Source organism: Crinia signifera, chromosome 6, assembly GCF_055691185.1.
Source record: "Crinia signifera chromosome 6, ASM5569118v1, whole genome shotgun sequence".
Taxonomy (NCBI): domain Eukaryota; kingdom Metazoa; phylum Chordata; class Amphibia; order Anura; family Myobatrachidae; genus Crinia; species Crinia signifera.
The window spans coordinates 129,530,831-129,545,405 of record NC_139222.1 but is presented as its reverse complement, the minus strand read 5'-3'; the positions used below and the strand labels follow the sequence as shown (position 1 = coordinate 129,545,405).

Below are 14,575 nucleotides of genomic sequence, written 5' to 3'. Positions count from 1 at the left end.
TATTTGTATTTTACACAGTTTATTATCTTAGAAGTGTGGCATAGTTTTAGACAAAGTAATAATACTGATACGCCCTTTCCTTGAGCAACCTGGATCAGACCTGGTAATTTGTCCCTGGGTCAATGCTAAATTGCTGGATCAGCCCCGTTTACACTTAACCCGGATAAGGCCTATTTTTTCCTAAATATTACATAAGTAAAGGCCTTTTTAAAAGGCTTTACCAAGGGAGAGATCACAAAACAGGGCCACCATTACCCAAAAGGGCCACCATTAAATAAAACATTTCCTGATTAAAGAGACCACCATTTATTTATTTGAAATGTTTGTACTTTTATTTTAGTCCCAAATATTCAATATGAAACTTTTTAAAAAGTGTCTTCACACAAGACATGTAAAACGTTTGAGGAAACTGTTTGCAGTATACCTGAGCCATTGCTGTACCTAGACATGTACATAAAAATACCCCAGAAGCTTCGATCAGCTCTGTTCTTCAAACATACCGGGTTGGAAGCATTTCTACTACCCCTCTACCCAGTAGCATCCTGGGTTTAACCCTGGCAATTACCTGGGTTAAATTGCAGGGAAATCCACACAGTTATTTGAGAAGAGAGCATGTCCACTGGCAGAAAACCTGGCTGATACTCGTCCCTGTGGAAATTACTGGTTATTTCTGCTAGTGGAAAAATGGTATTACTTGAAGGAACCCCAATTTTATTGTCAGGAACCATAGGTGAAGGAACAATTGTTTATTCCACTGATAAGAGTGCACTTGTTCTGTGCACTGTCCACAGATTAAGCTCTTGAAAGGAGTTTTGTTACTGATTTTAGAAGTTAGTTATTTTTCATTTATACCCTTTTCAGACCGCATTCTTAACCCGGGTTGTAAGGTCACCAACCCGGGTTGAGGTGCAGTGTGAAATGCCCACTCCGGGTTTGAACATGGCTCTGACCCGGGTCAAGCTGCATTGTGAATGGGTAACCCAGGTCGAGCGACCCGGGTCATGTGCACACTATGGCGAAGGCAGCACTTTCAGCTCCCAGTGCAGCCTCCTTCCCCGCCCCGATGATGCGATGACAATGTCAGTAGACTTATTTCAACCATTCTACATACAGTATATGGACAAAAGTATTTGGCCACACATGTTAATTATTGAATTCAGTTGTTTCAATCAGACCTGTTGCCCCAGGTGTATATAATAAAGCACCTAACCATATATTCTCCATTTTCAAACATTTGTGATACATAATTGTGAAGTGCTCAGTGACTATAAGTGCGGTAGTGATAAGATGCCACCTTTGCAATAAGATGGTTTGTGAAATGTCATCCCTGCTGTATATTTTGCAGTCCGCAGTAAATTATATTATTAGAAAGTGGAAGTGAATAAAGGAATAACAGCAACTCAGCCACAAAGGGGAAGATCAGGGAAAATCAAAGAATGGGGTCAACAACTACGTTAAAGTTGCCAACACTCTGTTGACTCCATATTTGAAAAGTTCAGAAATTCCACTGGCATTAATGGAATGGGTTTCCATGGCCAAGCAGCTGCATGCAAACCTCACATCACCAAGTCCAATGGCAAGTGCTGGATGGAGTGGTGTAACGCACATTGACACTGGACTGTGGCACAAAATAAATGTGTTCTGTGAAGTGATGAATCACACTTTGGCAGTCAGTTGGGCAAGTTTTTATTTTGCTGATGCCAGGAGAACATTACCTGCCTGACTGCATTATGCCAACTTTGAAGTTTGGTGGAGGAGGGATAATGGCTAGGCCCCTTCCAGTGAAGGGCAATTTTAATTCTTCAGCATACCCAGACATTTGAACAATGCTATGCTTGCAACTCTGTGGCAACAGTTTAGGGAAGGCCTTTTCTATTCCAGTGCACAAAGTAAGGACTATAAATACAATGTTTGAGAAGTTTAGTGTGTAAGAACTTGACTGGTCTACCCAGAGCCCTGACTTCAATCCCATTGAGCACCTTTGGGATAAACTGGTAAGGAGATTGAGAGCCAGGCCTTCTCGTCCAACATCAGTGCCTGACCTCATAAATACTATATAGAATGAACGGGAACAAATTCCCTCGGAAGCACTCCAAAATCTTGTGGAAGCTGTAATAGTTGCAAAAAAGGGGACCAACTATCATAGTAAAGTAAATGTATTTGAATAAATTATCATCACAGTCCCTGTTGGTGTAATGGTCTGGTGTCTGAATACTTTTGTCCATATAGTGTACCTTGAATGCAGTATACTTTGCCAATCTTCTATACTAACTTGAATGTTTATTTCATTATCAGTAAAGTAAAGACCCCCCTGCCTTCATCCACCCCTCCGCTTGCCGCCGCCGTGGGGTCTGTGACCGGGACCTGCAGATCTACTTGTCTGCAGTCCTGGCGCTCCTCCTACTGCTAATGAAAAATGCCTCATACAAAATGGCTGCCCCTAGCAGCAGACCATTTTTAAGGATGCAAGAGGAGACTGCCTCCTCTAAGCATCCTCAAAGATTGTCTGCTCATTTTGTGAGGGCCATTTATCATTAGCAGCAGGAGGAGCACCAGGACTGCAGACAAGTAGATCTGCAGATCCAGGCAGACCGCAGCAGTGCAGCGATAGCCCCTGGAGACATTGGCCCACACTTACTTAGCGCCTCCCCACCACCATGGGGTCCTTAGGGCTGTTGTTACGCCACTGCACTTTAGGCTTAAGAGGAGGCCAGCAATGTTAAAGTGTAATCATTTCACATTGTTGTCCTGGTTGAGGTGGGAGCCCAGACCATGCTGGACAGATTTATTTTGGTATAAAGCCATCCGTTATTAAAGTAATGTTCTGCAGCTAAGTTTACAGAGACATGCTTGAATATTTATAAATATATATTGGCAGATTTAAATCACTTTGGTCCTATGCAAATGTATGTTTTTTGTTTTTTTTGCCTATTTAGAATTTCCATAACTCGTGTCACAGCTGATATATCCCTGGCCAAACGTTCTGTCCTGAACAACCCCAGCAAGCACAATATCATGGAAAGATCTAACACGCGGTCCAGTCTGGGTGAGTGTTTGGAACTCCTGAGCTGTTCAGCCAATCAGGTGATAATTGCATAGGTGTGTGCCCAGCTTTATGATGAGGGGATGTTGTAGAATGTGATGTGGACAGGAGATGGTCAGCCAGGTGGGTAAATGTATGCAAAGACCTGTCCACTGCTAGTGGTAGAGCAAACCATAGAACCTGGAATCATTGATGGAGTGCCTAAGTAGTGTTATTTATTATGTGTAGTACAGAGTGAGACTGACAGCATTACCCTGCATTGCGGGGTGACAATAATTATGTTGCCCAACTAATGCAAACATTTTATATGTTTTAAAGGAACAATATTATTAATAAGCAAGTGATTTGTGTAAGAAAGACTGATGTACATGATATATATATATATATATATATATATATGTATTTTTTTAGTAAGATACGGCTTTGGGCAAATACTTTTAGATTTTGATTGTATGTGGAAACACATTGTAACAAATAATATTTTCAACCATGATAATTTGGTTTGTATTGCAGTGTTTTATATTATTTGTGTGCCACAGACATAGTGATAAATATGTTACTGTAATTGGGCAGCTTAATGCAATTAATTGCCTGTTTTTTTTTATCATGTAAATCACTGCTGTTTTCTAACTCATGTTTCTACCTATTCATCTGGTACAGCGGAGGTACAAAGTGAGATTGAGCGTATCTTTGAGTTGGCGCGAACACTTCAACTGGTTGCTCTTGATGCTGATACCATTAACCACCCAGCTCAACTTGCAAAGACATCGCTGGCACCAATCATTGTCTACATTAAGATCACCTCGCCAAAAGTGAGTGCAAGAAGAAGGTGGGCCCACACAGAGGCAGCTGCCGTGTGGCAGGCTACTCTCTTCCCCCTCTCCACCCCCCCCCCCCCCTCCCCTTTCACACACACACACACACACACACACACAGAAAAAGAGATTTGGCAGGATGTACTCAGACATTTATTTTTGAGGGACAATCATTTACAAGGCAAACACACGCCTAGTCTTATATTGAGCACTCAAAGCAAAGATGTAGCCAGCTGCTTACATTTATTTATTATTTATTTACAGTTTCTTATATAGCGCAGAAAATTCCATTGCGCTTTACAATAGGAATCAGTGATAAAACAAACTATTACATCACTTTGTCAGCAGTTGGCGTGAGTACCGCCAGTACTGACAGTGTGAACTAATTGAGATCCATTCCTGATGTGTTCCCTTCATAGGGAACACAGGAAAATACACTCACGCCATCACCTGTACATGCATGCCCTATTTTTTTATTGTAACATTGTCTACTCTGCCCCCTACTGTTTCTCTTAAAATGCTGTTTATTTCATGTGAACTCTCTCTTCTCTTTTCCTTCCCAGGTATTACATAGGCTGATAAAATCCAGAGGGAAGTCACAAGCAAAACATTTAAATGTACAGATGGTGGCAGCAGATAAACTGGCTCAGTGCCCTCCAGTGAGTGTCGGCGTTCCTGGCAGTCATACTTAATAGAACACAGAGTAATGCTCTACTACTGTGACAAGTTCACATCCTGCTCAATAAACAAACACAATCTGCTCCATTTACATGAATGACTTGTTTCCTTTTTATTCTGAAAATAAATGTCTAGAATAGTTAATGACTTTTTAAAATTGAATGTCCACGGGATATGAAAAGGAGCTTTTGTTGTTATGCATGACTGTCTCAATGACAAAAGCATAACTGATAGTTTATTGAGCACATCATTTTCAGACTCAAATACCGTTGGATGAAAGCTATGCAGTAATTGTGTTATTCTTTCTTCTGCCCACAGGAAATGTTTGACATCATCCTGGATGAGAACCAGTTGGAAGATGCCTGTGAGCACCTAGCAGAATATTTAGAAGCCTACTGGAAGGCCACTCACCCAGCAAGCATTAACCCACCCAATCCACTGCTCAATCGCACTCTTGCTACAGCAGCCCTGGCTTCCAGCCCTGCACCTGTCTCCAACCTCCAGGTGCAAGTGCTCACCTCACTCAAACAGAACCTGGGCTTATGGGGAGGTCGTGGGGAAGCAGGGTCATCCCCTAAGATGGATGAACACACTGTTTAGCTTTGGGGAACAAAGACCTACAGATGTCTCATTTAATGGGCACCAGCACAAAATATCCTCATTATTGCCCTGATCTAGAGAGCTATCTACATTAAAATGGGGCAATAATCCTAATATAGAGGGGACAACATCCAAAAACAAGCAATGCATTATTAGCGTTCATCCAGTTAGCTTGTTACTTGTAAAGTGCTGTATAAATAGGAAGACTGTTTACAGAACACATTGCTAGCAATGTTGACAAAAACTTAACTTATATCTACTGAGACCACAAAGATAAATAAACGTCATTTTGGCCAAGATCACCGGTGAGCAAAATAGGAAATCTTTACACCCCCTTTTTAATGATGCAGCTGATGAAACACAGATAATGACAATTCACAACATGCAGAGAATGTGCAGAGCACAATAGATTTGCACTGGTGCTGCCAGATGACCCATCCTACCTCTCTGGGTAAACTGCTGGACCCCAAAAATGTGCATATAATCTGAAGTAGTGGGGGTTTTTAGCCTAAAATGTTCTCTTTTTTTTTTTCCCCTTAAAATGCTGCTCAGTTTGGCCCAGAGCTGAAGAGGGCCCATCTTTACTGTCAAAGTAATACATTTATCAGTTGCTAAATAGGGGTCCCTTATAATATTTTGCTATGGGGCCTACAAATATTTAGTAGCGCCCCTGCCATTAAGAGTATAGGCCACCACCCCATCTCCAGCAACTCAGACATGGTAAAAAAATAAAGGGCATTTGTACAGTGAAAAGTGCTCCATACCGTAGTCCTCCACATGGCTACGGAATGCCCCTAAAAATGGCACCCAAATATTACATTTCAATATCTGCCAAACTAGATGCACCTACTGCTTACTTTGTGAGGCACGTCCTTACTCTGTTGCTATAAGCTTCTGCTACTCCTCACATGCATTTTAGCATAAATCTAGGCATTCTATGCAAGTCAATTAGCAAAGCTCCACCAAAGACGTTTTTGTGCCGATTTTTTTTTTTAGCAAATTAAATCCACATTTAATTTGTTTGAAATCGTGATATAATGGTATTAGTACTTTTGTAAGGAGAAAGTATTCGCCAGACATCTCTTTACAGATATCACCCAGTAACAGGAAAGATGTTCACAGGTGGTGACTAATGACATTTATTTCCTCATCCTGAAGACTTCATGCCTTAAACCCTTATCCTGTCCCCATTATTAATCTGTAGTGCCTTCTTCTCCCCTGCCCACTCTTTTCTACAGTCATTGCTTACCTCGGCATTGCCGCCTAAGTCTGGGCTACTACTGTTACACTTTAGTAGTAAAATATGCCAGTTATAGCTTTTACTGTACTTGATGAATAATTATTGTTCTATTTCTTTATCATTTTAGAATTGTTTTAAATGTGTTTTAAAATGGGCACTGCCTTTAACGTGTTAACAATTCAAAGTTAACCTGATGCTTTAGCCATACTTGTAAAATAACCTATGCTTCATTCGGCAAATGAACATGATGTGCCTTAGGTTGATTAAATGGGTTTGGTATTCTGTTGGCACCAGTCCTGATTGTTCCATAACTAGGTTGCTAGGCAACCATTGGCTCAACCCGTCTTTCTTGTTTACAATTTACTTCATTCTTGACAGCATGTTACAGATAAAGTTGTCAGGATTTTGTCCCCCTGCTATAGTTCACAAAATGTTCAGTTTGCATGTAAAGTAGTGGGCTTGTGTGAATCCTCATTAAAATAGTTGTTTAGTTTTGTGCCATACCTGTTTTTCTATACCCCCTAATGTTGGATTATGTAGGATTTCAAAACCAGAATTCCCTCCATGTTAACTGAAGCCTTGTTCAACATTGTCCTGTGAGCTCATGGTATAGAAGGGCTCAAACTGTCCAATTATTTATTCAACTGTACTGGAGGGGTGTGATATAAGTTTCTGGATTCACAAAAAATATTGCATTTACAAATTACATTACTTTTTTCTGAGTATTTACCAGAGCAGTCTATGCACAAACCACTTGGTGGAGCAGTGGAACAGCTCGAAGCTGGTATATCTTCCAGTGCAACTTCCAGTGACTCAAACAGTCAGAATGTCAGATGTTGGGTCGCCCAGCAGGCAAAACCGTGCTAAAGTCAAGCTTTTAACTGGACCACGGTCACCATGGGATCCACCTCAACTAAACGCCATATGGCAGCAACATAGACCTCTGTGATGATGGACACAGTTATAGTTCACAACCAGACAGTCAGATTATGTATGCTTTCCCTATGCACTGCACATCTGGAAACTTTTTGCACACCCCTCCTTGTATTAGATGGGCCATGTGAGCTCATAATGTAGTATAGTTCTGGCTTCCGGGATTCAGGTAATTTGAACCTAAAATATAAGGTCATCCACTGCAAATATGGATATATGGGTAAAGGTCCCAGTACCCAGATTTGAACTACAGTACAAGAACAGAATTGTGTATCATAAAACACTGGAGGGCATCCTGGTTATAAACCGATACAGATATGTAAACATTTTACTGGCCCTTCTGAGCGATGTATATTACTCTCTTGTCTAGTGTGCATGGGGCTTAGCGGTAAATGTGCCTACTTAGTGGAAATCTGGTTATCGCTGTAGACTGCTCTCCCTCAGCATTGCTAGTTGTTAATGTGCACAGAAGAAGAGCTGGCATCAGATGAAGCCTGATTGTTGGGCAGAACCCCTCATGAAATGTATAACATTCATATAGACAGTACAAACGAATAACTTATCCCTCTTTCACATTGCAATATCCCTGGTTATTACATGTGCACATGCAGCAACCTAAAGATATTGTGCAGTGTGAAAGTACCCAGTTGAACTAACCTGGATCCAGCAACCTGGCATTTCTAATCGGGTAGCAGCCAGGGTTCAACACAGGTTCAATTTGGGTTGTGGTACTGCGTGAACGGGTGAGCAGTTTCAGTACAACCCAGGACCCATTCACAGCAATGGAACAGTCAGTGCATGTAGATGATCTGATCTTGAAGCACCAGCAGCCAGCTAGCACCCCGGTTGGATGCGTGACATAGCGATAAAACATTGTGTTATGAGATCTACAGAGAAAATTACTATCTAATATTTTCACTTCTGACAAATTCATTAATCTTTTAAATATATTTGTTAATGTTACAGATTTATATAGGGCGAGATTTAATGCCGCCAAAGTTCAGTGGCAGTACTAGCAGTCCGCGGAACTCAGACTTAAAAAAAATAATTTTGCCTTGTAAGTTAATTCCGCCTTTAAAAAAATCATCCCGCATTGCCGTGGAACTCGGGCAGCATTGAATCTCGCCCATAATGTCTCTTATATTTTATAGTCATTTTTTTCTTCCATTTACTAAGCAATATAAAGAGGGATCTATGGCAGAATAAAATAAACATAAATGTATTTATTTTATGGTATATATGTAAAGTATACATGTAATATTGTATTGGAGTTGGTCAAGTGTTTGTTGTGAAGCTGCATTTCGATACAAATAATCCTTTAGTATATTTTATTTAGTGTCTCTGATTAAATAAGAGATCTTATCGCGTTCATCCTTACATTGTCTCTCTCAATCTGTTGTGACATTTTGTTACACCTGTTATGTCTAATGTGCAGTACATATATCAGGTATTATTCCTCTGTAAAACATCTTCATAACATTCATTCTACAGGCATACATGAAAAATTCAATGCATTTATCTTGCTAGGAATTAGTTAATATGTATTAATGTGCTGCTGCCTGGTTAATGGCTTAGATGCGCTACCAGCAGATACTCTGCACAGATACTATGCACTGCTGCCCAATTGATTCTTTCACAGACACTGCCATACAGGGACAGTGTAAGGCTTTGCAACACCCTACACCAGGCATGTCCAAACTATGGCCCTCCAGCTGTTGTCAAACTACAAGTCCCATCATGCCTTGTCACAGTTTTGCTATTTGAGAATGCTAAAACTATTGCAATGCATAGAAACATAGAAACATAGAATTTGACGGCAGATAAGAACCACTTGGCCCATCTAATCTGCCCCTTTTTTAAACATGTTACCTCAAACCATATTTGATCCTTATTTTTTTGTAAGGATATCAATATGCCTACCCCAAGCATGTTTAAATTGTACTACTGTATTTGCGTCTACCCCCTCTGATGGTAGGCTATTCCACTTATATTCTACTCTTTCTGTGAAGTAATTCTTCCGCAAATTGGGATTGTGTAGTTTTAGCTGGAGGGCCATAGTTTGGACATACCTGTCCTACACCATATGCAAAACTTTAACCTACTGCCCCCACACACACCTCAACTCACACTTTTACCAATGCCCACTTTTCCAGCCCATCAAGTGAAAGTGTGGCGGTGGCATCTTAAAAGTTCCACAGCTACTACCTGTATGAAGTGCAAAAAGGATCTCTTCTTCATAGATATCCTTAATTTTGTGGTAGGCAGTTTCTGTGGTGCCCCGAAACATACACCCACACACACAAATCCCAGCGCCCTAGGAAGCTGCATAAAGCTGGTTAATTGTAGAGCTGGCCCTGCTGCTATGTGATTGGTTAGTTTAGATACACTGCTGTATGATTGGTTAGTTCTGATACACTGCTATGTGACTGGTTAGGAATTGACTCAGTTACATTGAGGGAAATTTACTAAGATGGGAGTTCCATTTCACATGTGATGTTACTACGGGCAACCAATCAGATACTATCTATCATCTTCTAGAAGGTGCTAAATAAATAAGAAGTAGATTCTGATTGGCTGCCCATAGCAACATCCCATGTGAAATAGAACTCCCATCTTAGTAAATTTCCCCCATTGTATGTCATTGGTTAGAACTAGTTAAAAATAAGCTCAGATACAGTGCTATGTTAGAGAGCAGCTCAGATGCTGCTATGTGACTGGTTAGGAATCAGCTGGGATACATTGCTATATGATTGGTTATGAATAAACTCAGATGCACTGCTATGTGGCTGGTTCTACATCTGTTCAGGACAGGTACACTGCTATGTGACTGGTTAGAGATTACCACAGATTCAGATGCACCAGACCAGACCCCGGGATACCATACTGACAAGATCCACTCATAAAACTGTACATTCCAGATTTTGTCTGGGAAAGGAGGGGGGGGGGGGAAGGGGGTGGCTGTCCTGGGTGTGTCCCTTTCTGGGGGTGCCTGTGACAGGTGTCACGGGGAGATGGAGACGGAGAGATTACAACACCCCCATATGATCTGCACCGTTATGGTTTTTACTACATTCCTGGACCATACAGGGAGCGGGGCCCGGGCACTTTAGACAGGAGGGCCCCCTCCCCCTTGTCATTACTGGCTGCAAACTGCACAGGAGAATATTACACTGTGTTTATTTTTTTTTAAATACATGCCAACCACAGGAGGCCCCTAGATAGAGGGGGGCCCAGGCGTACTGACCTTCCTGTGCACCCCCTTCACCTTAATCCAGCTCTGACAGGGAGGCTATATTCTCTCCTTCAATGTCTCTTTGGTGACATCTGTCACAGATATCCCCACCAGACTGGACACTTCCCATGGCAGAACTTGCAAGTGGTGAGCCCACGTGCAAAAATATGCTATGTCCCCCTTTCTTCGCCATAAGGGAGATGCAGTGGGTGAATAAGGAGAAGCAGTGGGTGAATGAGGAGAGGCAGGCGGTGACTGCGGAGATAATGGTGCAGATGTGGCTGGGAGATGCAGGGGTTTGGGGCTGTGTAGTTCCTCCTATCTTCCCAGCATGCCTCAGCATCAGCCAGTCAGGGTCCCCTAGTCAGGCTTGCAACCCACAGAGCAGCGTCAGGCATAGTAATGATTCTGTTTAAAAGCAGCTGCGCCACCGATTGGTCCACCTCTGGCTCAGATACAGTGCTATGTGACTGATAGCAAATCAGTACAGATGCTGCTATGTGACTGGTTAGAGATAAGGTCAGATGCACTAGTACAGTGATGGCTAACCTTGACACTCCAGCTGTTGTTGAACTACACATCCCAGCATGCCCTGCTACAGTTTTGCTATTTGGCCATGCAAAAACTGATGCAGAGCATGCTGGGATGAGTAGTTCAACAACAGCTGGAGTGTCGTTAGCCATCACTGACCTAGTGAGTGACTGGTTAGACATCAGCCCAAATCCAGCTACGTCATGATAGGAATTAGCGCAGATGCTATGTGGATGGTTAAGAATCAGCTGCGATACACTGTTATGTGACTGGTTAGGAATTAGCGCAGAACCTGCTATGTCACTGGTTAGAGATCAGCTCAGACACATCACTTGTTTTCATGGCATGTTTATGTGTAATGAAAATGCACTAACGCAACCCTTTCATATTCACCTGTGTGTTTGCTCCAAAAAATCTTACAGTTCTCTTGTATTATTACATTCCAAATAACAATGTTTGTTTCCTGCTACCGTACATGTAATTAATAGCTATAACGTCACTGTTAGATAAAAGATTTTTGTATTTGTTGTCTACTAATGTGCTTTGCGTGTGTGTGCATGAAAATAACCCTGTGTTTCTGTCTTTTGTACACTTTGTTTGTATTACTAACCAGGATCCATACTTGGTTCATGGGGAACTGAGATCAGAAGGAAATGAGCGGTCAGGTGTGTACGAGGGGCAGCTGCGGAGAGGTCAGATGGGCTCCCGAATCCTATCCCGACATGATACACTGGAATCGGAGACACAGGGCAGCCGAGACTCTGCATACACAGAACCAGGAGACTCCTGCATGGACATAGAAACTGACCCTTATGAGGACCCAGAGCCTAAAAGCCATGGTGGCTCTTTTCAAGGTGGTGAGCATGGGCGTCTTCAACGACAGGGATCCTGGGAAGAAATGGGCCCAGATCAGGAAAACCTGCAGCAAAGAAGGAGGAGGGAATCCCCAAGACCTCAAGTAAAGGGGAGAGAGCAGTACTGGCATGAAGGTGAAGGCAGGAACAGGGTTCAGATGGACAGCTGGGGGAGAGATGTATGTATTCGCTAATGGAGAAACCATCAAAGCCTGGAATTAAATGGTTATGCCGTCAAACAACAAGCATATATCTCATCTGCCGTGTACAGCCTTCCTCCATCTACAATAGGCTCCTTCCAGAACACCTTTATAAATACACAAAATATATATATCCTTACACCTTTTTTTCTTGTAAACATCATTACAGGAATCATGCCACAGTGATGTATGACCCCACAAGGTACATTTTCAGCTGTGCCATCCACACCTCTATCACACCCACAAAAAGGCCTTCTAATTCCCCTCTTTGCACCTTGGAATCTAGCAGCAGCATAAGAAATGTATTACTTGTACCAGAACTAACACTGCCCTCTGCTCATAGTTCTGCAGTGATGCTGCCATAGGACACACACACACACACACACACACACTGTCCTCTTTCTCTAAAGGGGTCAAAACTGATGTCATGTCAATGGCAGATCTGTGTGCTAAATTATTTTAGGATGAATAAATCCCTCTCATGACAGGTGCTGAGTCGGCCTATACCTCTTACAATGATACACTTATTTGTCCAGCATTGGACAGTTTATTAGTCTTTAAAAATTACACCATTTATTTTTAGTGTAAAGAACTAATCTGTAAACATTGTAATGTATGGTGAAAAGTGACCTACAAGAGGGCATTCTGAGCCGCTGGACTGACCAGTTCTCTGCATCCATTCCATATGGATCTGATCCTCAAGTAATGACTATATCAACCCTGATCATTTCAGTTCAATACTGCCATCTCATGCCCTGCGCCAACACTGCTATCTCATGCCCTGCTCCAATACTGCAATACTGCCATCTCATGCCCTGCTCCAACACTGCCATCTCATGCCCTGCTCCAACACTGCCATCTCATGCCCTGCACCAACACTGCCATCTCATGCACTGCACCAACATTGTCTTCTCATGCACTGCTCCAATGCTGCCATCGCATGCCTTGTGCCAAGACACTGCCATCTTGTGCACTGCGCCAACATTGTCTTCTCATGCACTGCACCAATGCTGCCATCGCATGCCATGCACTGACATCTCATTCACTGTACCAGGGCCACCTCTGGGGGGTAGGGGGCACATGCCCCAGGTGCTGGATGTGATACCCATACGTGCATGCAGGAGGGAGCGACACGGAGTTAAGCTAAATTACTGCCTTGCCATTGGTGACAAAAATCTTAGATTCAACCCTGACTGCACCTACACTGCCATCTCTTGCACTGCAACCACACTGTCATCTTGTGCACTGCACCCACACTGCCTTCTAACACTCTGCATTTGCACTGCATTTTGTCCCCCATCCCGCATTGGAAATTCCCTCTGGCCACTTTGGTTTACTGGATACATTACGAATTCCTTGTTGTCCTGTTGTTCAGGGCACTGACTTCCCTAATCCCAACATTATAGGGAGAACAATATGACTTCCATATCCTCGAACTTTTGGACATGATCCTCCAAAACACCTTTTGCTACCCCCCCCAGTGGAATGTGCAGTCAGGCCAATCCCAGTCTGATGACTTCTGGGGGCATATGGAGGGTCTGTGGTGGAGAGGATTTCACACACACCATGTGCCATAAAGGTATTTTCTGGAGTGAAGAGAGCATACGCAGAATGTATTAACTCCTCCATGCCTAAAGGGCCTGCTACAATGCTCATCAATGAAGCACTAAGCTGGAGCCTAAATGGTATCACTACATTGCACTCTTGTAAAGCCAGGATGTAAAGCATTAATGAATGGCTGTATACATTGTGCCTGCATATAGTTATATCTTTGCCTGCATTTTTATTTCTTGTTCCAAATTTTTGTTTCTAAAAAGATAATCCAAAAAGATTCCCTTCTTCCACTCTCCGTGCCTGCTGTATGATGTTCCGTGCTTATTCCTGGCTGATTCCCCTTAAGTTGGTATTGTTAGTGGAGTATCTGGAGCTCCAGTCTGGGATAAAATTGCTGAAGGTGGAGAATCCTATATATGCAGCACTGACCTATCTTGGTGTATAAATAATTATCAACATAAAAATATAGATGTAACAAAAGATTCCCTCGTTTTCTTAGTGCCAAGAAGTCTGGCTAAGTGTCGAAGGTACTATAGTAAAGTTGCATTATCTAGACAACAGTCATATATCTTAATTGTTTATATAAATATAAATTAAAATAAATTATATATATATATATATATATATATATATAGACAGGTAAATAAGGCGGCACTCAAACGGGTATTCTTTCAAAGTGTATATTCAAAACGGACCAACGTTTTGGGGTCTTCGTCACCCCTTTGTCAAGGTACAAGTGTGGAACCTTGTACCTTGACAAAGGGGTGACGAAGACCCCGAAACGTTGGTCCGTTTTGAATATACACTTTGAAAGAATACCCGTTTGAGTGCCGCCTTATTTACCTGTCTACCTACCTGATCTGGAGGGCACCAGGGTGGTTGGACCCAGCTGTGG

The 14,575-nt window shown here is 42.3% G+C and overlaps 1 protein-coding gene across 3 annotated transcripts in view; it reads left to right on the top strand.

The window, feature by feature from the left end:
• Nucleotides 1–14,339, top strand: part of CACNB1 (calcium voltage-gated channel auxiliary subunit beta 1) — a 120,169-nt gene extending 105,830 nt beyond the window's left edge. For all 3 annotated transcript variants that reach the window (XM_083147173.1, XM_083147172.1, XM_083147174.1), the window contains 5 exons: nucleotides 2,937–3,046; nucleotides 3,704–3,855; nucleotides 4,422–4,517; nucleotides 4,855–5,040; nucleotides 11,686–14,339. In XM_083147173.1, coding sequence (XP_083003299.1) covers nucleotides 2,937–3,046; nucleotides 3,704–3,855; nucleotides 4,422–4,517; nucleotides 4,855–5,040; nucleotides 11,686–12,120 — 979 coding nt within the window. In that variant the 3' untranslated portion in view covers nucleotides 12,121–14,339. The remainder of the gene's footprint in view (nucleotides 1–2,936; nucleotides 3,047–3,703; nucleotides 3,856–4,421; nucleotides 4,518–4,854; nucleotides 5,041–11,685) is intronic.
• Nucleotides 14,340–14,575: the final 236 nt, after the last annotated feature.